General features: G+C 31.0%; 4 protein-coding genes across 6 annotated transcripts in view; 2 read left to right on the plus strand and 2 right to left on the minus strand.

Moving 5' to 3' along the window:
- The window catches only part of LOC125868254 (sphinganine C4-monooxygenase 1), a 128,120-nt gene that overhangs the window by 86,753 nt on the left and 15,474 nt on the right, over positions 1–25,893 (plus strand). The window contains exon 1 of one of the 2 annotated variants that reach the window (XM_049548884.1): positions 21,657–21,697. The exons of the other annotated variant lie outside the window; for it this stretch is intronic. Coding sequence (XP_049404841.1) covers positions 21,689–21,697 — 9 coding nt within the window. The 5' untranslated portion in view covers positions 21,657–21,688. Of the gene's footprint in view, positions 1–21,656; positions 21,698–25,893 lie in introns of those variants that run through there. 2 annotated transcript variants of the gene reach the window in all.
- The window catches only part of LOC125868253 (sphinganine C4-monooxygenase 1-like), a 185,393-nt gene that overhangs the window by 70,013 nt on the left and 89,487 nt on the right, over positions 1–25,893 (plus strand). The window lies entirely within an intron of this gene.
- LOC125868247 (putative late blight resistance protein homolog R1B-16) overlaps positions 1–25,893 on the minus strand; it is a 144,236-nt gene that overhangs the window by 24,199 nt on the left and 94,144 nt on the right. The gene's annotated exons all lie outside the window — the stretch shown is intronic.
- Positions 23,626–25,893, minus strand: part of LOC125868262 (putative late blight resistance protein homolog R1C-3) — a 22,771-nt gene continuing 20,503 nt past the window's right edge. The window contains exons 2-3 of the mRNA XM_049548890.1: positions 24,847–25,737; positions 23,626–24,751 (exon numbers count right to left, since the gene is read on the minus strand). Of these exons, the coding sequence (XP_049404847.1) occupies positions 23,626–24,751; positions 24,847–25,737 (2,017 nt within the window). The remainder of the gene's footprint in view (positions 24,752–24,846; positions 25,738–25,893) is intronic.

Genomic DNA, 25,893 nt, shown 5'->3' on the forward strand with positions numbered 1-25,893 from the left:
CTCAAAATTAGTAAAACATCTATTTAAAGTTTCATGATCTACTTCATTTTCGGAATTAAATTCAATAGGTCGTGAGTCTCGTGTAAAAGAAGTTTCATCAACATGAGTATAATCATTAGTATTAATTCTAAATCTAGGAGGTGGCAAATTTTTAGAATTAGAACTACTTCCTCCTCCCCTATTATTTTTTCTTTCCGACATTGGTCTTTTACCACTATATTTTTCAAAATTCATGTTCAAGTTTAAAATAATTAATATTATGAAAAACAAGCAAAGATAATATAACAAAAAAATAAAATAACTTAATTAATAAACAAATAAAAAATTAAAGTTGGAACGAATGTACCGAACGTCTACGTAAAAGTAGACGTATAACCAAAGCCGGAATTGAGAGATGCCAATTGAAGCTTCCGATTTACTTCAAATAAATCTCCGAAATTCGAACTCCAAGTCAATATCACAAAATAATAATTATGAATTTATGAGAGATTGAAAATTAAGAGATTTTATAAGATATTAATGAAATAGTTTGTGAATTTGTGATTTAAATGAAAAAATATGAGTATATTTATAGTGTTAAGGGGTAGAGAGGGGTGGAGGGCTGTTTGGAGCCGTTTTGGGCCCCACCCCAACGGCTAAAAGGGCCCAACGGCTCTATAACGTTCACATTTTAAAAAAAAATAAATAAATAAATTGACCGTTGAACCGGACCGGAACCGGTTCTTACCGAACCGGATCAACCGGATAAAAGTCCGGGTTCCGTTTCGGTACCGGTTCCGGTACCTATAAGACCGGTTCCTTACCGGTTCAACCAGTAACGATCTTACCGGTACGGGAACCGGACCGGACCGGACAAAAACCGGTCCGTTTGCCAGCCTTAGATTCTGCTGTGAAAAAGTGACGACTTATGTCATGAAATAGGTATAATTTTGGCATGAAATAAGTATGAAAAATGTGCATAATAATTATATGAAATTTGTATACTGATTTCATATTTTTTGCTGTGTATAATAATTTGAATTATGACATTTTTAAAAAAATGTATAATGTTATATTTTGGTATGAACATTGAATTTGTTCATTATTTGTCTGACGCATTTTTTTGGGTATATTTTTGATTAAAAAAATAGATAATTTTTTCTTTGTAATTTGTATACTTATACTACCAAGCATGTATGACAATCGATAATGTTTTGGTACGATTTTTGGTTTGATTGAATTATTTTTTTTGGCATTATATTGTAATGAATTTTGAGAATAATAATGTAATGAATTTGGTATACTGTTTATTAAAGAAATGACAATTAATATTTTTAAGTTGGAATTATTTTGGTAATCTAGTGGTATGATCCTGGTTTGAATAATTGATAACTTTTGACATGAAATAGGTAAGAAATGTGTGAATAAAAATTGTATGAAATTTGTATACTGATATAACATATATGTTTTTACTTTTGTATTCTGTAATAACATATGAAATTGTTTTAAAATAACATATGTATTTTTTACTTTTGTATGAATTTTGTAAGCATAAAAATGGTATGAAATTTGTATATTGATATAACATATGTATAAAAGTTATTTGTACTTTTGTATGATATAATATTGACACAATAATTTATGATGAAACAGAAAAATATGCAATTCAAAAAGTGTAGGAGCATAAATTATTGTCGCCTGGTTAAAAAAGAACTGTAGGGAGACCACAACTTGTAAATGGTTTGCTTATATGAAATTCAAGAGATCTAAGATTACGTGTAGTACATGTCGTCAGGAGGAACACAATAGGAAGACATGTTCAAATTACCTTTTTGAATAAAAGACATAATTTATTTTTATTTTGATTTGGTTGTTTTATTGTGGCAAACTCATGTTTTTATTTATTTTGTCTTTTAAGTTAATGAATTATAATTTCAGAATATTTATTATGTGTGCTAGTTAATCATTTGTGTATTCAGTGTTTTTCAAATGTATACTCAAAAAATAGGTAATGTTTGTATGTGATTGATATTGACTAGAAAAATTAAATCAAATCTTAGTATGAAATTGGTATACATTTGGTATCCAACTGATGTCTTAGTGGTAAAATTGAAAAAAAACATGTAATTGGGATTTCAATTGAAATAGCCAACGTAGAACTAGTTAATATTGTATCCAATTTGTATAAATTTAGTATTGAAATTGATATCCCATTGGAAAATTGAAAAATCAGCATGTGGTTGAGATTTCAATCAAATTAGACAACCTAAATAAGTTAATGTTGTATTCAATTGGTATCCAATATATATCCCACTTGAAAATGAAAAAAATAAAATGTAACTGATATTTCAACCAAATTAGACAATCTAAAACAAGTTAATGTTTTATCCAATTTATATACACTTGGTATCTAACTTGAAATTTTAGAACAAAGACAAAAAATAAAAATGTATAAAATTAGTACCAACGGATATAAATTCGGGAAGAATAAATTTGGTTGTAAAACAATGCATATTATATATTGTTGTCAGAAATTGTAGCAAAAGAAATATACATCACCCAAAAATCAAAGCATGTAATTAAAAGTCTAAACTGCAATAATTAATACAAGTTCTATATTTTCCTCTCTCTTCAATTTATATTTCGTATTCAAGTGTGATTTTTTTTTATCATATTTAAGCTAAAACTTAAGAAATCCTTATTAAAGATTTTATGATCTCATATTATCTATATATATCAACAAATTTCAGAATTAAATATACTTATTTCAACAAAAAAACAGTATTTTGATATAGAAAAACACACCAAAAACAAGTTCAAAACTTAAGTAAAATGGTTTTTTTTCTCAAGAAATCAAGTTTTAGATTAATTAAAATAAAAAACGAAATCAAATTTTCAAAATATAGAATTCTTAATTCTAAAAAAATCAGATTAAAAAAAAACAATATCAAAATTTAAAATAAAAAAAACATCAAGAAAAGCAAAAAAAATAGATTAAAGAGAGAAAATTACATGTTAAAATATACGGTGAAAAATTATTTATTTTAAAAAAATTAAAGGCCCCAATAGTCATTAATAAATAAAAGTTATTTAAATAAGTTAAAAAATTCCTTAAAAGGTGTAATAGATAATTACAAATTGATTCTCTCTCATTAATATTATTTCTCTCACCTATTAATTATATAAAAGGACTGCAATCAATATAATTAAATAATTAATAATATAAAAATATAATAAGATTAATCATTTAATAAAGTAAATTTTAATTGATTTTTAAATAAAGTTAAATTTAATTGATATGTTATAACCCGTAATTAAACTGTTATAAGTAAGATTTTTTTAAGAGTAGGTTTAAAACTCGTAATATTATCTCTTAAATGTGTATATGGTGTGATTTTTCCATTTATCTTTTGCTATATGTGACAATAATCCGAGTCCATTTTGGACCCCACCCCCGCATATTCTAGTTGATTTCCTATTGAGTCAGTCAGCCATAAAAATCGACGAACAGGTCCCGGAGTTGAAATAATATGCAGCAGATCGGAAATTGAAAAGTTTGGGCCAAAGGCCCACTCATAATTTCGGAAGTTGTATTTTGTTACTTTTGGGCCTAAGTCCACTTATTTGTTATTATCTTGTTAGATTCTATGATGGGTGGAATTTGGCCTAAGACCCGATACAAATTAGATTTTCTAAGACAGGTACCAAGTATTGGGCCAAAGGCCCAAAAACAAAATTAGGCCCAAGTGCTGATCCAGGCGAACAGATTCAGACTTGGGCCCAAATCTTCTTTCCCTATCTCATTTATTTGCTATTGGGTGTTTTATGTGTTTATTTAATTTTAAGGTTTCCTAATCAATTCCCCAAAAGATAGTCACTTCGGGATTTTCTAAAGACTAAATAATCATGCTTATTTTCCTACTTAAATCACTTTAAAATTTTACCTAATAATATTTTAATATTTCCCTCCTCCTAAAAATAATTTTAAGTCTTAATTGCTTATTCTCTCTATTTAATCAATTATGCCTATTTTCTTTAAAAATAACTTGCCAAATGGTTAATTATCGAATAACTGCGTGTTAGCGGGTATTTCGGGTGCTTTCAAACCCTTCCCGAAATGTTAATATGAACCTCGAACCCCATTGTAATCTTTGCATTAGATTCACTGTTTTAATCTTTTGGGAAAGATAGTTTTCTTAATTTTACTTCAAAAAATAAGTGGCGACTCTTAAAAACCCGTCGTTTTATCTTTTTAAATAAAACAGTATGTATTATAATTTATATCAATATAAACAAAGATCCGGATCCGACCCCGACAAGCGACACCTGACTCTGGACCCCGATCCGACCTCGACTCTCAACGTGATACCTGGAACCCCACCCCAACACTCAACCCAGAACCCCACCCTAACACTCGACCTAGGATCCAACCTCGAATCCTGACCCAGGACCTAACACCCAGATCGTGATCTGACTTCAACCCAAATTCGACCCGACCTCAGACCTGGGAGTTGAATCTCAAATCAGGTCTAGAGGTCTGTGTCCCAATTATGTGATACACTTGCCTTTTTAGTATGTTGAAAAAAGAATGACAAAATGTCTTTTTGTCTTGTCTTAAAGGCATTTTACACGTCCTCTCTGGTCATTTCTATCTCTCTCTCTCTATATATATATATGGAAGGCCATAACAAACATTCACATAAACTTGAATACTCCAATTAACTTCAAGATGATGCAAGATGTTTGGACTCAGTTGGGTCCAACCATTGCAGCAATCATGTTCATCTGGACCATGTACCAGAACTACTTTCCTCACGAACTTCGTGGTCATATTAGGAGGTATACAGATAAACTCGTTAGCTATTTCTATCCTTATATGCACATTATCTTTTATGAACTTGAAACTGACGGGTTGTTTGAGAGGAGCAAAGCTTACGTAGCGATTGAAAGGTACCTAAGCAAGAGCTCGAGCACACAAGCTAAGCATCTCAAAGCCAACGCGGTGAATGGTCAATCTCTTGTCCTAACCATGGATGATCATAAAGAGATAACCGATGAATATAAAGGCGAGAAAGTTTGGTGGATTTCGGGCCAAAAACCAGCCAACAGACAGACAATATCTTTTTATAGGGAGGATGAGAAGAGGTATTTCAAGCTAAAATTTCACAAAAAGAATCGCGACCTTATCACAAATTCATACTTGAAGTATGTGTTGGATGAAGGAAAGGCGATATCTGTGAAAGAGCGACAGAGAAAGCTGTACACAAACAATAAGGGAGATGGAGGTGGTTATAGATACAGGGGAGGGAGGTTGTGGAGTGGAGTAGTATTTGAGCATCCGTCAACATTTGATACTCTAGCTATGGATCCAAACAAGAAGCAAGAGATTATAGATGATCTTGAAACATTTAGCAAGTCAAAAGACTATTATGCAAAGATTGGCAATGAATGATCTGGTTCTCGCACTCTTCATGAAAGTATAACAGGCCTCTGGCAATGTCAAGTTTTATGTCACTTCTTAGCTTCCAGCTTGGTCTTTGTTCATCGCGAAAGATCAAATTTGACACAGCCCCATTTTTCAATAATTCATAAACAACAAGCCTGTTACTTTTTTTTTCATTGCAGAAGCCTAACAAATGAACCAGAATTTTCTAATGTATTAGCCCTATCACCCTTACTTCTGCCAAAAATTCTTTATCATCACCTTGTTCAATTCCATTTCCTAATTTCTTCACAGCAACTTCAACTTCTTCATCCTCTAACTTGACAATTCCGCTATAAACACCACCAGAAGCTCCTTGGCCTGACCGTTGGTGGCTTCGTGCAGCTGCTGGAATGAAAATGCCCTTAAATACATCACAATTGCCTTTCTTTTTGGAGGGGTTTTGGCATCTCTATATTTCTTCATAAAAGGGTGCTAATATATAGCAATTGCTGCAAAAAAGCAGAGCAACTACTGACATATTGTCACACCTGCTACCAAAACACCCTTTGATACAGAGTGCTTTTTGTTTCGAGTTATCGAAGAGCGGCTAATTTTTTTAAGAAATGCAACCATGTTATTTGTTTTGGGTTATCGAGAGAGAATGACACAACTTAGCATGGCTCACACGTGCAATGCACGTGCCCATGACTAGTATATATATATATATATATATATATATATATATATTAAAAGTGGGAATGTCTTGAGTTTAAAGTTAAATTACGAAAATGCCTTCACTAATTTTTTAATTGAATAAATACCTTACTTTTAAAATCAAATAAATAATGACAATTAAACTATACCAAATACATAATTAAATGTTACAACTTACAACTAATTATCATTTTCCACTTTTTAATGAGATTTAATAATTCTTTTGTCTTTCAAGGAAATATTATATCAAGACATTAAGTATAAAAATATAAATATACATATATAAATATGATAAATAAAAAAAGTAAAACCAAACCAATGGAAAAATGGGAGTTGTATAGCCACATAGATGAAAGGACAACATTATTTAATATTCATTTGAATTGATTTCCTCTTTTATTGCTTATGAAATAAATGTTTTTTTCTTTTAAGTTTTTCAATACATTTCTATAATAACTTTTTATGTTCTATAAAAATTATTAACAATTTTTTGATTCATTTGGTCAACACAATCATATCCATCTACCAAATCACGTAAATTTACCTTTTTACACTATAACTTTCGCATTCACTCACAACTTTTGATGCACTCTTCCTTTATAAATTGGACATAAAATGTTATTCCACTACACTTTTGTATTTCATTATCTTATAATTCTATGTAAATTTTTTTATCGGGTATTCTTTCTTATTCTAATTAATATATTATTTTGTTTAACCTTTTCCATTTTGTATGCATATGATGACATGTATATTTTATTGCCTTTTAAGTTAATTGAGTTGATATTACAAATGTTTTCTATACATGAGTTAGACCTATATAAATTTTATACAGTAATAGAGGTTAAACGTATTAGTATTATTAAAGTGGGAAGACTTCAATCTAAAGTTGAATTACGATTTTACCCCTGCACTAAATAAAATTGTTATAAAATATTTAATTGAATGATTTTTTTACCCTTCATGCAAGTATGTTTTGTGAACAATTGTAAATCTAAATTCATTAAATAATAAAACTGAAGTGACAAAAAACAATTTAAAGAAATAAATGTGGGAGAGCCTTTTCAGATGACCACATGAAACTGTTTTTAATATATTTATTGCTCCATCCAAACTTTCCTATTCCCTTATACTACTTGAACTCCTACATTTTTCAAATGTTATTTCCTCCCTATCCAACAATAGTTGTCCACTATTGACTTGACACATTTCCTAAAAAACAATAAATAATAAGGGTAATATTACTGTATTATTTTTTAACTTTATTAAATTTAATGCTTTGAGAATATGCTAGATAATAAATAGTTTAATAACAAGGGTAAAATATATACAAAAGATAAATTATCTCTTAATTTTCTAAATTAGACAAGTATTGTTGGATAATTATTTTTAGTATAGTGGACAATTATTGTTGGAGGGAAAGAGTATTATTTTTCTCATATTTAGATAGAGAGGCCTTCGTGAAAATATTGCGACAGATTTGAGCACTCATATGTTATTTTATTATTATAGAAACTGTAGTTCTTCTACTTTAGTTAGGCTTCTTATTTGTTATCTCTTTCAATCATATCATAGAGTTAATATCTTAAAAGGTTACTCAACTATTAAAATTGATGTAACAAAATCATTGAACTTTGTTTTATATCAATAAAATCACTCAATTTAAGATTTTTATCTTCAAAAATCACTCAGTCAAATTTTATCATTAAAAAAAAAATAATCTAACATGATAAAATAAATTATTTTTGTATGTATTGAAACATAAACCCACAAATAAATAAAATTAAAAGAAAAATCATTTACACTTCTTCTTGGAGAAAAATTACTTGGATTAAAAAGGTATCGTGCTTTTCTTTTGGGATTTCGTTATGTGCCCTAAAAAAAATTACAGTTTATTTTGTGCAATTATAATGTAGGAATTTAGATTTTTTGTTAAATTTCATGTCTCCGTTTCTTTTATAAACTGTTGTTGAGCTTCTTCTTTTTGTCTGTTTCTTTAATTTATTGACCAAAAGGACCCTCGAAAATTGTTTCAGATTATTCATGTTATTTTTCTTAAATAATGAATTTCTTCTTACAAAGTATGAAGGTTTAATTTACCTAAATATTATGAAAAGAAAAAAGAAAAAATATAACAGTAAACACATTTTATGAACATATATGCTAAAATGAAATCTTTGACTCCAAGTTTTACCAACAATTCTTCTGATAGGCCTAAATTCTTATTCAAAAGTTAAATTGTAAGGTTATTAATATTATCTTATAATAAATTTAGTTGTCCATTTATGTCAATTCATTGTTTAAGAAGATTTTAACATGAACAATATTAACGAATCTTCCGAAGGCCTTTTTTTATGAGAATTTTTGTGGAAATAGAGAAAGAAAGGGAGAAGAGGTGTAATGGATTTTCTTTAATTTTATTTATTTATGCATTTTATGCTTCAATACATACAAAAATAATTTATTTTATCATGTTAGATTTACTTTTAATGATAAAATTTGGTTGAGTGATTTTGGAAAATAAAAATCTTAAGTTGAATGATTTTTTTGATACAAAACAAAGTTTAATGACTTTGCTACATTAATTCTAATAGTTCAGTGATCTTTTAGGATATAAACTCCATATCATATCTATCTATCTATCTATATATATATATAGCCGTAAAAAAGGGCTTAGCCCATGGGGCAGGCCCGACCCAAACCATTATGGGGGCAGAGTTGATATATGATTTTTCAAGCCCGTTTAAAACCAGGGCTTATAAGCCCAACCCTTTTAGGCCCTTAGCCCTTGAGACTTGATTGGGGCCGGGCCAGGGTTTGCCCCTGGGCCAAATTATTTAATTTTAATTAAAATAAATATTAAAAACTAGAAAACTTAAATGTAACCTCTAACCTATACGGCTATAGTAGATTAGTACTACTAGACTACTAGTACGTGAAGATTTAAAAGGCTAAAGCCTTATAAATTCTAAAGCCATTACTCTTAAAAACCTAAGTCCCTAAACCCTAATATCTAAATTCTTGAACTACAACTCTTTGTCTCTTTACCCTTATAGTTTTATTGTCGTCTCGTTTCTGCTACGACATTGGACATTTTTCACGCATGTAATAATTTTCTTGATTTCATTTAACAAAATACTTTAAGTAATTATATATTGCTAACTAAAGTTTTAGTCAGAAGTATTCTTTAGTTTACTAGTTTGTTTTTGGAATAAGGGTCTACCCCAACTTTAGTCGGATTTGCTGTTGCGATACTAAACTTTCATAAGGACCTATTACCTCTCTAGACTATTTAATTCCGTATTTTTTACCCCCTGAAATATTTAATAGTGTATTTTAAAGGTATATATGTGCCCACGTGGACACATTACTATTTATAATTTTGCATTATTTTTTATGTCCACGTGGACAAATATATATGTTTAAAATACGGTATTAAATAGTCTAGGGAGGTAATAGGCTCTCATGAAAGTTTAGTATCGCAACAACAAATCCGACCAAAGTTGGGGTATTTTTCAGACCCTTATCCCTTTGTTTTTTAGATATTATTTACTTAAGAGATTATTATTTTTTTCTTTTAATATTTATTGCTAGATTTTTTATTTAGAATTATTGAAACAATTTATTGTTTGTGACATTGATTTGACATAAAAAAAAATGAAGGGTTGGCCGGCCCCAGCCCATCAAATTCTTTGGCCCGCAGGGCTTGGGCGGGGTAGGGCTGGGCTAGCTCGTTTTGACGGCTCTATATATATATATAATAAAGGGGAAACATAGACAAGGTGATGTGACACCTCTCTATGACCTCCATTTGCATTTATCTTTTTTCTCCTTTTTTTGGCATTTTTTAAAAATTTAAATTAATTATTGTATTGTAAATTATTATATTGTGAAAGTAATTACTTAATTTAGTACAAATAAATATTGTATTAATGGATGAACATTTATACCAAAAACTCTTCACATTCTTTTTTTATTTGTTAGTCTCACTTCTAATCATAAAATGATAATATTTTCTTATATTTTAAGTATTTTTTAATTTATTCACAAGGAGTTATTATCCCGACTTACCTCTCTTTAATTTTAACTTTTAATAATATTTATAACTCCCATAATTCTTATGTCCATACCTCCAAACTTAAATTTGTAAGTTTATGATGTCTTATGGTATTCCTCTATTTTGCCTATAAAATTCATATTTAGTTCATGAAGATTCACATTCAAAATTACCCTTTCTCTTCTTCATCATATTGGTTTGTGAATGAACTAACATGTAAGAAAAAAGAAGTATATGAAGGTAAGAAATATTTCATTCTCAAATCTTTATTTTTTTATTTCCTCTATTTTGTTTATATAAATTCATACTTCCTCTGTTTTACAAAGAATGACCTGATTTGACTTGGCACGGAGTTTAAGTAAATAAATAAGACTTTTGAATCTTGTGGTCCTAAATTAAAGTTATGTCAAATGTACAAAATTGTCCTTTAATCTTGTGGACTTAAACATGCCACATGGAAATCTAAAATTAAAATGTTACCAAAAAAAGAAAGAGGCCATTCTTTTTTAAACTGACTACAAAGGAAATGAAGTCATTCTTTTTGACACGGATGGAGTATTTGATTTGTGAATGAACTAACATGTAACAAAAAAAAAGTACATGAGGTAAGAAATATTTCATTCTCAAGTTTGTATTTTTTCTGTATAAATTCATATTTAGTTTTATGAAGATTACATTTAAAATTATCATTTCTCTTCTTCATCATATTTGTTTGTGAATTATCTAACATGTAACAAAAAAAAGAAGTACAAGAAGGTAAGATATATTTCTTTCTCAAGTTTTTATTATCTTTATGTACTTGGACATGCTTTCTTAATATTTTATTTATGTATGTGTTATATATCATTCACCAAGCAAGTATAAAAAAAAAAATATCTTTGTAATTCTTAATAATGTGTTATCAGTATGTAGTTGTTCTTTCTAATATTCAACTTTTGAAATATAATGTAGTTTATTTTTATCATTTGTTAGATTTCAATAAATGATAATTATTTAGTATTGTTAGTACTATTGAAAAAATAATATACAAATATATTACATATACTTTAAATTTCTTTTTTTTCTTTTGGTATTTTATTTTTTAATTGATACATGATATTTTATTTATCCATATAATATTTTTTTATTCAATTGGTTGCATATGATAAAGAGTTTGACATATGGAGCAAAATATGGTGGCAAATTTACTTGCAAAGGAATGGTAAAAAGAAAAAAAAATTGAAGCATAATTAAAAATCATTTTTTTAGATCTTTCTTTTTTTCTTTAACTTGTATTAGTAGCTTAAGCTACTTTTCCTAGATTTTTTTTAATTTTGATTTGTATAAATAATTTAGCTACATGTATTGTCAATGTTAATCATTTGATCTTTTACTGTTCTATTTTTTTTTTTGTTATGAAGCACAATTAATATAATTATCCCATTTCAATAACAATTTTTTTTTATGATTATCCCATTTCATTTTTATTATACTTGAAAAAACGTAATTGAAAATAAAATATTAATTTCATGATGTCTTTTTTTTGCGTGTGTAACAATCTGTGTTTGTCACTATTCTTTTTTGTTTGAAATGAATTTATAATTTTTATGTAGTCACGGATGATTATATTTTTTTGTTCTTTTTTTGTATTTTCACCCCTTATTTCCTTTATTTATTTTACAAATAAAATCAATGCATAATTATTAATACATTTAATGTAATAAAATTGTACATTTCAATTATTTATAACTCATATCTCTTCATTTACTTGTAACTTCTAATCTTAAATATTATTCATAACTTTTGTATGTTTCATTTTTCATAATTCTTATAAATATATTTAATTAGCGTTTAAAAAATTATAATAATAAAGACATAATAAAAAATTAATTATTTTTTTTACGATATCAGAATTTGTATAGAAAATTAGTACTCCTAAAAAAGATAGAGGAAATTCAAACATATAAAATATGAGTGGCTTTTGTGTTATAAAACAAAGTTGAGTCACTTTATAAGTGAACTATTCAAAGTTGAGTGACCATATTGGCTGAAAGTGGTATTTTGGGAAAAGGGTATTTAGAGAGATAGAATGACATCACATCCCTATTTAATGGGAAGACTCTCACTTGAGCAGAAATGTGACAACACCATTCCAAACCCACTTGTGGCCTTTGAGATTACACTGAATATATTGTTGTTGCTCTAACAAAGTTACCTTACAATCTCTTTAACACTTAATCTATGATATACCATATATGTAATACCTGCAAGAATGTTTGATGTCTTAAAACTTCAGTTCTTCGACCTTCAAAACTATTATATTCTAGGTGTTTTGATGATCCTCACAAATGCAGGGACCTGGTCCCTGGCAGAGTGATCTCGTCCAGATACAAATGGAGTACAGCTGTAAAGTTGTCATGTCAGGTGGTAGGTGAAAAGTGCAGTGTCCTACACCAATAGAAAGAGCGGACGAGATTGTATGCTTCAGTGTCTCACAAATGCAGGGACCTGGTCCCAGGCAGAGTTCTATGGGATACAGCTGTAAAGCTATCATGTTAGAGGTTGGTGAGGCGTCAGTGTACTACACCAATCAGAATGGACGAGGGTGTTTGTCCAATGGGTAATAACTCTTTATAGTTGATATTTTTTACATGACAAACACCATATTAAATTCATTCATCCTAAGAAGGAAGTCAGCCAACAAGCCTTTTCAAGAACCCACAAAAAAGTTTGCAAGGGACCTGGTCCCTGCAAAATTGCGATGTGAAAGGACGACAAGACAGCTGTCAGAAAAGCTGTCACTTCTGATGTGGTAGGTGCACGTCCTTCTAGAGAGGCAGGCTCTCAGCCAATGGGCGGTCCCAAGGAGTTTATGTTCATTTTGATATAGTCTCTTCCAACAAAACATAAACTCAAGACTTGGCAAAACAAAAACTTGGATTTTCTTTGAAAATTCATAAGCTTTAAAAGAAGGCCATCTTCAAGGAAGAACAATACTCATGCTCAACAAAGGGACCTGATAAAGTGTTGAAGCGTCTTTGTTGAGTTTGAGTTTTTTTAGTTTTTGCAACTTGAAAATTCTCAAGAACACTTGCAAAGACTCACTTTCAAGAAGTATTCTCCGGCAAGCACAACAAGGAACTGATCAAGCTGCAAGCATCAGAGTGTGTCTTAGGAGTTATACTTTCGTGCATATATTGTAAATCTGTTCCTAGTTTATAATGGATTCAAATATTTGTTTCGCTTTCTAAAAGCCTAAATCAGTTGAGTTTAACTGGTTTAGTAGGCAGCATTGTTTTGCTGCTTAGTCAAATTCTAAGTCATCTAGGAGCTAGTTGATTTAGTGGGCGGTGTGGAATATCCACTTAGCAAAGTCTAAGTTATCTAGGGGTGATAGCTTAGTGGGTAGTGTTGAATCTGCTTTGGCTCGTCTAAGTGATAGGAGGTATTGCTTAGTATGGAGATTAGCAGGCTAATCTCATTTTGCAAACTGGCTTTTACTTTTGCTTGGAGAAGATTAGTGGAAGCAGTTTGAAAAGTCCTGTGTGACAGGTCATGGTTTTACTCCCTTGAGCAAGGAGGTTTCCACGTAAATCATTGTGCCTGATTTACTTTGTGTTATTCATTTTCTGCACTTTATTATGTCGGGGACCTGGTCCCAAGAACACTGGTGGACGCGTACATTCCAACAAAAACGTTCTGAAGGGAATTTTCCACATAAAGATGCAGCAATGTATCATGTAGAAGCAAGATCTTAACAGAGTGGCATTACAGCATTTTGGTGGACTCATAAGAAGCAAAAGGGTTGCATAACTCATAAGAAAATACAAAAGGGTGAAACCATTCAATTCAGGAGTCACAAACATTAAGGACTGAGTGAATAGTTTGAAATGTGTTTAATTTAAAATTACAATGAATTCACCAGCTGCTGGGAAGTTTACAGAATTTTTATTAAAAGAAACAACTCATAAAGAAATTACATGTGATGTTCCAAATTGCTCCAGCTACAAACTCTGCATACCCTGTTAAAGAAAAACTCAATGACTTAATAGATCAAAAAATATAGTTATAGTTGTCCAGACTCCAGAATATTTAGAGCTACAAAACTTACATAAACAAACGATCCCACAAAGTTATGATCTTTCCCTTTTTGGTGTCTACCTTCTCCTTGATGTACATCTGTCTTGCAAAGTTAGTTGATGGTAGCTTAATAGTTGAGAATAGGAAGCCTAACTGAGACCTCCCAATAAAGCTTTCTAGCGTGCTACTTCACATATGTTTCAAATTATAGAAAGACTAAAGTAAGTTGTGAGATGATCTTTTCAACTGCAATATGTGAGCTTGGATATGTTGAGGGATAGATTCGTTGTTCTAACCTGCAAAGAAGAGATATAAAAAGAAAACAATGTGGTCTTGTCTTTCCTTTGGCTTGTGTTGATATGTGTGTAGGCTGTAGCCTAATTTGCAAAGTTAAGCCTAACTCATATCTACCCCCTTAAAAATTCTACTTCAAACTTATTTTATTTGTTGGCACTTCTCTTTATGGGTGATCATTCGTTGGGTCTCTTGAGTCTTGACTCAACTAATGCACTGCTTTGGTTCCCTTTCACTTTGGTAAGTTGGCTTGTGATTCTGGGACCCACAAATTAGCACTTGCCTTATCATTTATGATAGCAGAAATGTAAGATTTTCTGATCCCAAGAGGAAAATAGATGAGTTTAATTAGGAGAGGGCTAGCTCATACCGAATACAACTAATCTCCGATCAATGAGTTAAAAGTTCTACACCTTTCGTATGTTCTGAATTCTGATAAGTAACTTAAGTACATACCATGAGTAGTTGTACTTCCCATACTTGTTTTGTGTACTTTTAGTATCTTGTTCCAATCATGAACCTGATTCTCATATTCTTGTTCCACTGTTGGGTTTAGCAAGGTGTGAATGAGAAATAAAAAGAGAAAATGGAAAGTGGAAGACCCAATGAAAGTGGGGGAACCAATTTTGGAGGAAAAATGAAAAGTCATTGCAAAAGTGCAAATGAAAGGTCATTGTTGTTTCGCAATTTTCCTATCTATAGAAAAATCACTTTTTGAAATGTTCTAAGTATAAAAACAATTTGAGAAATACTTAGAAAGAGTCGCCACTTAATTTTTTAAAGAAATTAAGAAAACTTATAATTTTCAAAGATTTAAACAGAAAAAATCATTTGAAGATACCAAAGAAGGTTCGGGGTTCAATTTACACTTCGAGAAGGGTTTAAGCATTCGAAGTGTCCGCTAACATGCGGTTGACCTGCGACTTGACTAAAATGTATTTGACTATTTTTAGAAAAAAATAATTTAACATAAAAAATATATAATAATTCACACTATTCGATTAAGTTTGAAAAATAGCTAAGAAATGAACCATTTTATTTTGATCTCTTTAGAGGAAGAGACCTAAAATGAAAATATTTGAATTAAGGTGCAAGTGATTAGAAAATTAATAAAACTAGACTAATTAGAATTTATTTAGTTCATTTCAGAATATATTAAATCAATTTAATAAATTAAAGTATGAAAAATCATTTTGAATTAATTGACTAACCTTTTTTGAGAAAATAACTAAGCAAGTATTTATTTATTTATTTACACTATTATATTAACTTTGAGAAAATAGTTGAACAAAGAGTGAATTTATGTAAGAAAAATGTGACCTTAATTGAAATATTTGATTTAGAGACAAGTAATAAAAATTTTAACGAGACTAAATTAGTTGATTTTCATTTGTGTCATTTTTGGTTTATGAAAAAACTATTTTAAACTAATAATTTTTATTTTTTTTTTTGACTAAAGATTATAAATGAAAATACAAGAGTTGATAAAATAAGTTTTGTTAGAAACAAAACAATTCAGATAAATAGTTCGTCTTTTGGGGAATTCAACTAAGTTAATTAAAAATTCTAAAGTTAGAGTTAAACAACAAATAATAAGTAATCGCAATTAAATAATGAAAGAGTAAGGGAGAAATTGAATTTGGGCCTTTCTTGGGCCAAATTCGCTACTTTTTTGGAGTTTAACACAATTCCCCTTTTTGGTATACAACTGATGTATATCAGTGTATATCGGCATGTATATCGGCCCTTTTTATATATTTCTTGCTTCCGAATGCCTATATTTCGCCTCAGACCTGTATTTTCATATTTTTCGACCTGTATATGAGTGTATAACGATATATATAAATGTATGCAAGCTGTATCTCAGCCTTTTTTCAGCTTTCTGAGACTTGTATTCAATTTCCAACTCCTGTACAGCCCTATTCAGATGACCCGGCTGACTTAAAGAAAAGAAAAATCGGGCCCCTATGGCCCAATCATCGAATGCAACGAGAGGGTGGAAGCCCATGAGGGCTCGGACATATTTCACATGCAATAAAAAGGACGATAAGAAATTAGAATTGTCATAAACAATAATTAAATGTGCAATCAATGGGATGTAAGAAGGTAAATATCTAAGATACAAGACAAAACATGATATCATTTGACTAAACAAGCAAACTAATTTAAAGAAATTTACTACATTTATCTAAAACGAGTATTCGCACTACACATCCTTTAATAAAACTAAGTCGCATGGTGGTGCCCTATCAAAGCCACATGCCAAGCTTCATCAACTCATTTTGAATCTATCGCTATGCTAAAATTCATCCTTAATCTAATTAATGTAAAATAGACTAACCAACATGGATATACCAATTTTAAGAATTGAACCTACAACACTGTCTTAATAAGGAGTAAGGCCTACAGAATGAATAAGAGCATTAATATTGTTGACAAAATAGTCCTCCTCAAATGTCCACTCTATACTAATGCAATATTTTTCAAATGATCAGAGAGAAAATAAAATAAAATAAAGCAAAATCAATAAAGCACCACAATGAACTTGAACATCAACCGATAGAGACTACATATTCAACATACATCTAAAGATAAAGAACTATACTAATCCTAAATTTATTAAAGTAAAATTAGGCCATATAGAAAGCTTCTTAACTAGATGAATATATAATATAATATTAACTAAATGATGTACATGAAAGTCAACAGTGAACTAAATGAATTGATTGCTAAATAAAATTGCACAAAGGCATGAAAGCTATGGTGTGAAACTATCATTTTAGTGTATCTAGCTAGATATGACTCTTAATATTCACAATTCATCTTTAAGAAAACAACAAACTACCAGGAAGGCTTCTAAATTAATGGGCAATCCTACTTGTAATTAAAGGAGAATTGAAGCAAGGATGAGTAAATTGACATGCGATAGTGAACTCAAAACATCCACCCCAAACTTCATCATTTACATATGGAAATCAAAGAGAGAAAAAAAAGGAAAAGGGGGCACAACTCATTGCAGCACTAAACTAATACTTATATGTTCGCAACCTATCAAGACTTTAAAGATGAAAAATGAAAATCATGTGCATCACAGATAGGTACGATAATAGCGATTTCTTTATCTAACATACCAATTTAAAGGGACATACATGTGACTTAACCAATCACATATACAATGATTAAATTCACATGGTAAATAGGATCACTTATGATAAAGGAAGAAGAAAGGCTAATCCTAATTTTAGTGGAAAATCAAGGATTCAAATACTTTGCAACTTGATGGGTAATAAGCACTTCTAATGTATCAACAATAAACAGTGATGATATTCAAGAAATGAAAGAACATTTTTCATTTGAGGAAACATTAACCACATGCTTGCATATATAATTGAACAAAGTCACTATTTTCATCCATGGCCAAAATAAAAGAGATGAATAACTATATATCAAACAAACAATTATGGTCCATTTTAATTTTAACCTTACTTAAGAAACTAAGCATGGAAGACTTTAGAATTAGGATAGAAAAAATAGAATTCTAACACTAAACTATCAAAAGTCTAAGCCTAGAGAAAATTCAAGACACGTACATGTACTCATGAAAAACAAAACAAATGGTCATTTGCAGGTTCCTAATAACGCAAAGAGACAAAAGAGTAGATGTAAATTTTTTTATTTTATTTTATAAAATTGCATATTCTTGAAGACAAATCAAATACATAGTTCAAGTAAAGTTCAGGCACATGTAGTTTTGATAGTCCTAACAAGTTGAAACTAATTACAATGGCAAGCGATTATGATCGATCCGAAATTTCGAAACTAAGCTTAACAAGACAGCCTCTTGAAGATGAAATCAATACGAATATGTGAGAGTCAGAATCAATAAGATCCAAGACAAAAAGAAAAGAGAGTCCAAAACAGACATGGGAAGGGATGAACTCGAGACCGAGCGGACTCATCAAGACTTCAAGCGAACAACCAAACAGTCAACATTCAAAATAGGCAAAGCTTTGCTACTGGTTTGCAGCCGGAATAAGTAAAAAAAAAAACACAATCTGAAAATTTTAACATTTCAAATGCTTCACACGGCCAAGAATCCAACATATCAACACATCAGAAAATAAAAGACATGAACCAAAATAAGATTTACCTTTCAAAGTGCAGCGAAACTAGGATAGCAACGAGCCTGAAAGGGCGATTCTTTTACCACAAACTTCGAATATGAAAGCTGAGCTAAGAAAATCCGAGAGTCGTTCTTTTGTAAGCTATTTTCTTATATGACCTCAAAATCCGAATTTCTTAACCTCTGTCCCCTCCTTAATCACTGAAGGTATAGAACTATTTATAGGGGAAAAAAAATGGACGATTTAGTGGGGAAACTTGGTGGATTGGATAAATTTCAAATTTTGAAATTCGAAATCTTGGAAGACAGAAACAACTAGAATAGTACCAATTCTCAACGGATTGAGAATTGTATCCGTTGATCTTGATGCCAGGATGAGTGAAGCGCCGAGATTACTCCATCTGGTACTGCTTTTTGAACAAATCATACTGTTGAAGCAGAAAAAGGAAGACGAAGAGTATGGGCAAGCACTGTTGGCGCTGCTTGGAGATGCGATTGATGTGACGAGTTTGCATTTCACGCTGATTTCTCGCCGGATTTGGTGGGATTTTTGGGTTTTGGTGGACGCGGAAGAAGAAGAAAAATGCATACAGGGGTCTGGTATTTGGTACTCGTTTGTATTGTTGGTGTGGGTATTGAAATGGGTTTATGTATAGAGAATGGATTGTTTTGGTATGCTGTATGTATTTGCTGGAATGGGTTTCTGGAATTGAATTGGTGGGCTGCTAATGGGATTTGGGCCGGCTGGAAGGGAATGGAAATAAGAATTGGACAAAATGAGATGGGCCGCCAGAATTTACAAATAGGGCCCAGGTCAATTCATCACAAATGGATTAGTGTGAAGTAAGGGGGAGGTTAAATTTGAATTGACAATTTAACTCATTTGATTAAAATTATAGCCAATTGAATTTAATCGGTGAATTTGATTAAAATTTAAATAAGATGAGTTAATATAAATTAATTAATGAGCTTCTTAATCTCAACGAAATAATAATAATAATAAAAAATAATAATGAATTTAATTATAAACTAATTAATTCAATTACAAAACTAATTAACTCGAAATTATAGCTATAACTTAAAGCAAATTAATAAAATATTTAACTAAAATGTAAAATCTTTTGTGATAATTTTCAAATATTTATAAAATAGCGTGATTGCAAAATATACATACTTATTATTAAAAAGTGATAAAATTACTTTTAAAAAAAATAACTTGAAAGTATTTTGAATTTCATAAAACTTATTAACTCAAAACTATAACCATCCCTAATATTTAAAATATAATTATTATTTTTTGACGATTTTCGAATAATCATAAAATATACTAATCATATACATAATTATGTAAAACATATACACCATCTAAAATTTATGAAAAGTGACAAACTATTTAAAAGTCTTGCAAACTATATTATTATTATTACTTTTATAAAACTAATTATTTTAAAACTATGGCCATAACTAAAATAACGTAACTTAAATAAAATGTGCTTTTCAAATCAACAAAATTAAATAAGACAAAATAATATAAAATAAGAATAATTAAACTAATAAAATAAATAACTTATACTTTAAACCAAATTAATTTAATTGAATATAAAACAAACTCTTTTTGAGACGATTTTTGAATATTCATAAAATATAATAATTATATACATAATTATGTAAAACATATATATTATCTAAAAATTATAAAATAAGACAGAACTAGTTAAAATATCTTGCAAACTATATTATTATTATTACTTTTATAAAACTAATTATTTTAAAACTATGGCCATAACTAAAATAACGTAACTTAAATAAAATGTGCTTTTCAAATCAACAAAATTAAATAAGACAAAATAATATAAAATAAGAATAATTAAACTAATAAAATAAATAACCTATACTTTAAACCAAATTAATTTAATTGAATATAAAACAAACTCTTTTTGAGACGATTTTTGAATATTCATAAAATATAATAATTATATACATAATTATGTAAAACATATATATTATCTAAAAATTATAAAATAAGACGAAACTAGTTAAAATAACTTGCAAACTATATTATTATTATTATTATTATTATTATTTATTTATTTATTTATTTTTATTATTATTCTTTTTTTAGAAATTTTATAAAACTAATAATTTTAAATCGTTTGAAATTGGAGAAGCTCGAAATGATTAATTTATATTGTGGAGGGTCAAAATTGGGTGTCAACAGTCATTTTTACCATATTTGTAGAAAAAAGGAAATTGTTGTCCTTATATTAGGAAACACTTCCTTTAGTTCTTAAAGGGTTAAGAAGAAGGTGCCCCCTCGCGCCGTCATCGTCGCTCGCTCGGCTTCGGATTTGGATTTGGCAAATGATTAATTGATAATATTTTTGGACAAAATTTATTTAATCAATCTTGTTAAATCATTTCCTTTCTCTTATAAATTAATTCAGAATGTTAATTAAATAACATAATTAATTTGGCGCAACTGAATTTATTTGAAATTCACGTGTAACGGAAATCCTTCCAAAAAGTCGTTACTTTTCCCAAACGGTAATCCTTCCGAAAAGTCGTTACTTTTCCCAAAGGACACAATGTTCTGGAAAAAAAAAGGGTCTGAACAGACGCGTTCCTTGCTGCAAATGGCTATAAATAAGAGGTCTTTTGTTTTTTCAAACACTTTCCTCTTTACATACATTTTCTTACATTAACAAAATTGTCGATCGACTGAGTCTATGTGTGCTTTTGTTGTTGTTCTTGCGTTCGCTGAAGTTATTGAAGTTTGAGGTACCGCTACTTCTTTAACAGGTTAATCCGTTTTATCTTAGGAGGAATTAATCTGCAACCTCGGGTACAATGAGGGGGTTAAATTTCTTAAGGAAACACAGTGGTTTCTGTGGACTCGGATTAAAAATCATTCTGTCTATTTCATCTTTTTTCTGTTTCTGTATTTTTGACTAACCTGAATACAAGAAATAACATCCACATCATGTCAATTTTTATGTTTGTATTTTTACTAATTCTTGTTGTCTGATTATCTACTAATATGGAGCAGGTCACAAGAGATGATGGTGAATCTGGTGGGGATCGACACACTTCAATCTTTGTTCTTGGCAGACAGTTATTTGTTGCCATGTTGATGTTAGATACTTGGCAATATTTTATGCATCGGTACATGCACCAAAACAAGTTCTTGTACAAACATATCCATGCTCAACATCACCGGCTAATTGTTCCGTATGCTTTTGAAGCTTTGTACAACCACCCTTTGGAGGGTCTGATTCTTGACACAATTGGCGGGATTCTAGCTTTCCTTGTCTCTGGCATATCACCACGTACCTCCATCTTCTTTTTCTCATTTGCTACGATCAAGACGGTTGATGATCACTGCGGACTATGGTTGCCCGGAAATCTCTTCCATATCTTCTTTAAAAATAACTCCGCTTACCATGACATCCATCACCAGCTTTATGGGATGAAGTATAACTATTCACAACCTTTCTTTGTGACATGGGATAGGATACTTGGTACTTACATGCCATATGACCTTGAGAGGAGACCGGAAGGAGGTTTTGAAGCTAAGCCTGTTAAAGATTGCAAGGTACATTGACAATACTGTTAGTACATGTTTGTCATAGAGTATGTACCACTGCAATTTTTGCCTTATTCAAATGCTTAGTTACACATTTAATTTGTATAGAGTATATAGTTAAAGGGTTCTGCATATATGTTGTATAACTGGTGTTGGTTTCGAGGTTTGAGAAAGGAATAGGGTCGAATAATAGTTTCCTTTTTAAACATTGTCTCAGATCTGATATCTGGTATATTCAACTGCAGGCAGAGATAAAAGATTACTGAAATACATTGTGTGCCTTGAATTCTTTAGTTCCAAGCATATGGACATTGTGTGCCTTGAATTTTTTTGTGGGCTGTTATTGATGGTATCGAGCTCACCTCGACCATTTTACTGAGTACCTGCTTCTTCCAACAAAAGAGGTCTCAGGTATCTCTGTTTAGCGGTACTTAGATAGATGGGAAGAAATCTCTTAATATTTTTCACTTTTGTTGTTTTCACCTGCTTCATTGATTGACCGCTAGGCCATACTCTTGGGTGCTAACATTCTCATTTCTCTAACATGTAGCAGAGTGGCATCACAACATTTTGGTGAACTCATAAGAAAATAGAAAAGGCGGAAACCATTCACTTCAGGATCCGTAAAATCTAATGACTTACATCAAACCTCAAGGACTAAAATGAAAAATTTGTTCAAATAGTTACATTGTGAGATGTATTTAGTTTACAATGAATGCAACAGCCGTTGGACATTTTACAGAATCTTTATTAAACGAAATAACTCATAATGAAATTACATGTGATATTCCAAATTGCTCCAGCTACAAACTCTGGATACCCTGTTAAAGAATAACTCAATGGGCATTGTTTGAGTTGAATTTGAACGGATTACAATGGGTTGAACTCAGATTTACTGATCCATAAAAACTTTACTACAATTAATGTTTGTGTGTGTCATGAAATGGTATTACAGTAAGCAAAATGAGTATAGCACATTTGTGTTGACAAGTTGGGACTACAACCCTGGCATGCCACGCGTTCTCAGTTTGTCCACTACTAATTGAACTTCATCAGCATCCACATCTCCGGTCACAGTAAATTTCTTCTCTTTCATATCAGTTGAAATTGATTCTATCCCTTTCATATCAAAAAGACAAAAAAGATGAATCTATCTATTTGTACTCAAAAAAAAGGAAAGAAAAAAAAAAGTAGTACCTGAAAGAAAAACTAATCTTTTATATGCCTTGGATATAACTTCATCATGAGATAAATTTAATTTTTACGTCTTTTTCTGCAAGAGAAAAAACACAAATGTAAAACGAGGCCACCAGCTAAAGATAACAGAGAAAACAGTTCATAAAATTTAGGCCATTTCTGATTCATCAAAATCATGCAGAACAAAGCTTTTTTCAGTAGTGTACCTCGATGAGAACCAGCTTGAAATTAGTATTTTGATTATCTTCGACTTGTGTTTCTTGTATATTCATGGCTGCCTTGACAACCGACTCATTGCAGTTTTCTACCTTGATGTACTGCAGAGAAAGGATGTCCATGAAACAAGAAGGGATCTCCATAAGATCTTGACATTCACGCAAAACCAATTGTTCAAGGTTAGGAAAGGCATCATCAGCTACAATCCATTTCAAGAAGGACACAAATTCTAGTTTCAAGATTTTGAGATGAGGGAACTTGCCATTGCTCACTTTCCATTCCCTATGATCACCAAATTCAACGTTGCACAGTATGAGTACCTCAAGGTGCTTGAGATGATCAGCTGTTTCTGATAAGTACTGAGAATCCAGGTAAAAGCCAGAGAGTTTCAAGTATTTGAGATTTGGTGCAGAGATGCAAAAGGGGATGGTTTTAAAGAATTTTGATCGATAAAGCTTTAGTATTTCAAGCCGTATTGGAAAATTCAACACATAGTACTGATGGGGGTATTCTAAGCACTCGACTTCACATATCAGTTTTCGAAGATTAGGTGTTTTTCTCAGCATCAATTCTGCATCCTCAAAACAAGCGAAATATGGAGAGAAAAGGGTTTCCAAATTATCAAGTTTTGCAGAGTTCTCGAGTAATGCTTCTTCATTTTCTGTGCTGAAGTTAGGAATATGCAGATGTCTCAATTTAACCATATCCCAAACTGTACTAGGTAGTAGTAGCGTGCAAGGTCTCACACGTTTTAGTATAAGAGTTTCAAGGTTCCAAAGATTGGATATGCTTGAAGGAATTGAATTCTGATCAATGTGTGCAGATAAATACCTCAAGTAAGGAAGCTCAGTTGGAATAAAATCAATAACAACCTGTTGCTCCAAATCCAATACTTTTAGAAACTTGAAATTTAATAAAATGTGTGAAATTGCAAAATCATGAGAGGATAAGGGATAACGACGGCCAAAGTGTTGGTCAGAATTCTTAAAAAGTACAGAGCCAACAAGTGAGCACGATGCACTCCATTCTAAAAGCTTATCCATTTCAGTGAAGGCTAAGTGAGCATGCTGCTTGTGAGAGTAAACAGCTTTGGTGCTCTGATCCCTGTGAATATATCAATTAGCAAAATCATATCATTAATTTTCAAATATAGCTTGAAATACTTGATTGATTGAAAGTACCATTACTTATCATATTACCTATTTATCCATAGTAGAAAATTCTCCTCTGCTGCTCTTTCCTTGCAGAAGTCGAGTAGTACATCATGAAGGCGACATGCTGTGACCTTATCATCTGAATCGTCCCTCTGAGTAACCATTACTAGATTTCTTCCAATAAGATTCTCCAAGTAACCTTCTGCTATATCCTCCAAGCTCCTGCCTTCACAACTTTTTATAAATGATTCTGATATCCATAACCTTATTAACCTTGAAATATCAATCACTCTATCCTCCAAATATGCTCCAAAATAAAGGAAGCAAGACTTAAGATGACAGGGTAAAACATGATAACTTTGGTCTACAATGGCTCTTGAGTCATTGTGAATGTGGGTACCCAAATTGTTGGCCACTTGTTCCCAACATTCTACTTCCTTTTCCATCTCTGACAGAATACCAGCCACCAAAACTATTGAAAGAGGGAGTCGTCCACACATTTTTGCTATTCTTAGCCCAACTTTTTTTAGGAGAGGGGAACAGCTTTGTTCACCAAACACTTTCTTTTCAAGCAACTTCCAACTTTCATCTTCGTCAAACATACGAAGATGAAGGGGATCACTATGAACACTAGCATATTTGGCAACTTCATGATGTCTTGTTGTTAGAATGATTCTGCTTCTGTTATTGACATCTGGAAAACAACCTCTTAAATCATCCCAAGCACTATTTTCCCACACGTCATCAACAAGGATAAGGTACCTTCGGGGCAACAAAGTTTTGCGAAGCATATCAGCTAATTCATTGTCAGGAAGTTCTCTACGCACAGAACCCTCACCGACAGCATCACATAGCAAGGCCAATAACAATTCCTTATACGAATATACTTGAGACACACAACATTGTGCACAAATATCAAATTGAGAAACAACTGACCTGTCAGAATAGAGTCTATTGGCCAAAGTCGTCTTACCTAGACCTGGCATGCCGTGAATTGATATGACATCTTGCCCTTTGGTTCCATTCAATAGTTTTTTTCTTAAATTTTCTATGACATCCTTAAACCCCACAATTTCTTCATTCATCCTTGGA

This window comes from Solanum stenotomum, chromosome 6 (genome assembly GCF_019186545.1).
Source record: "Solanum stenotomum isolate F172 chromosome 6, ASM1918654v1, whole genome shotgun sequence".
NCBI classification, from domain to species: domain Eukaryota; kingdom Viridiplantae; phylum Streptophyta; class Magnoliopsida; order Solanales; family Solanaceae; genus Solanum; species Solanum stenotomum.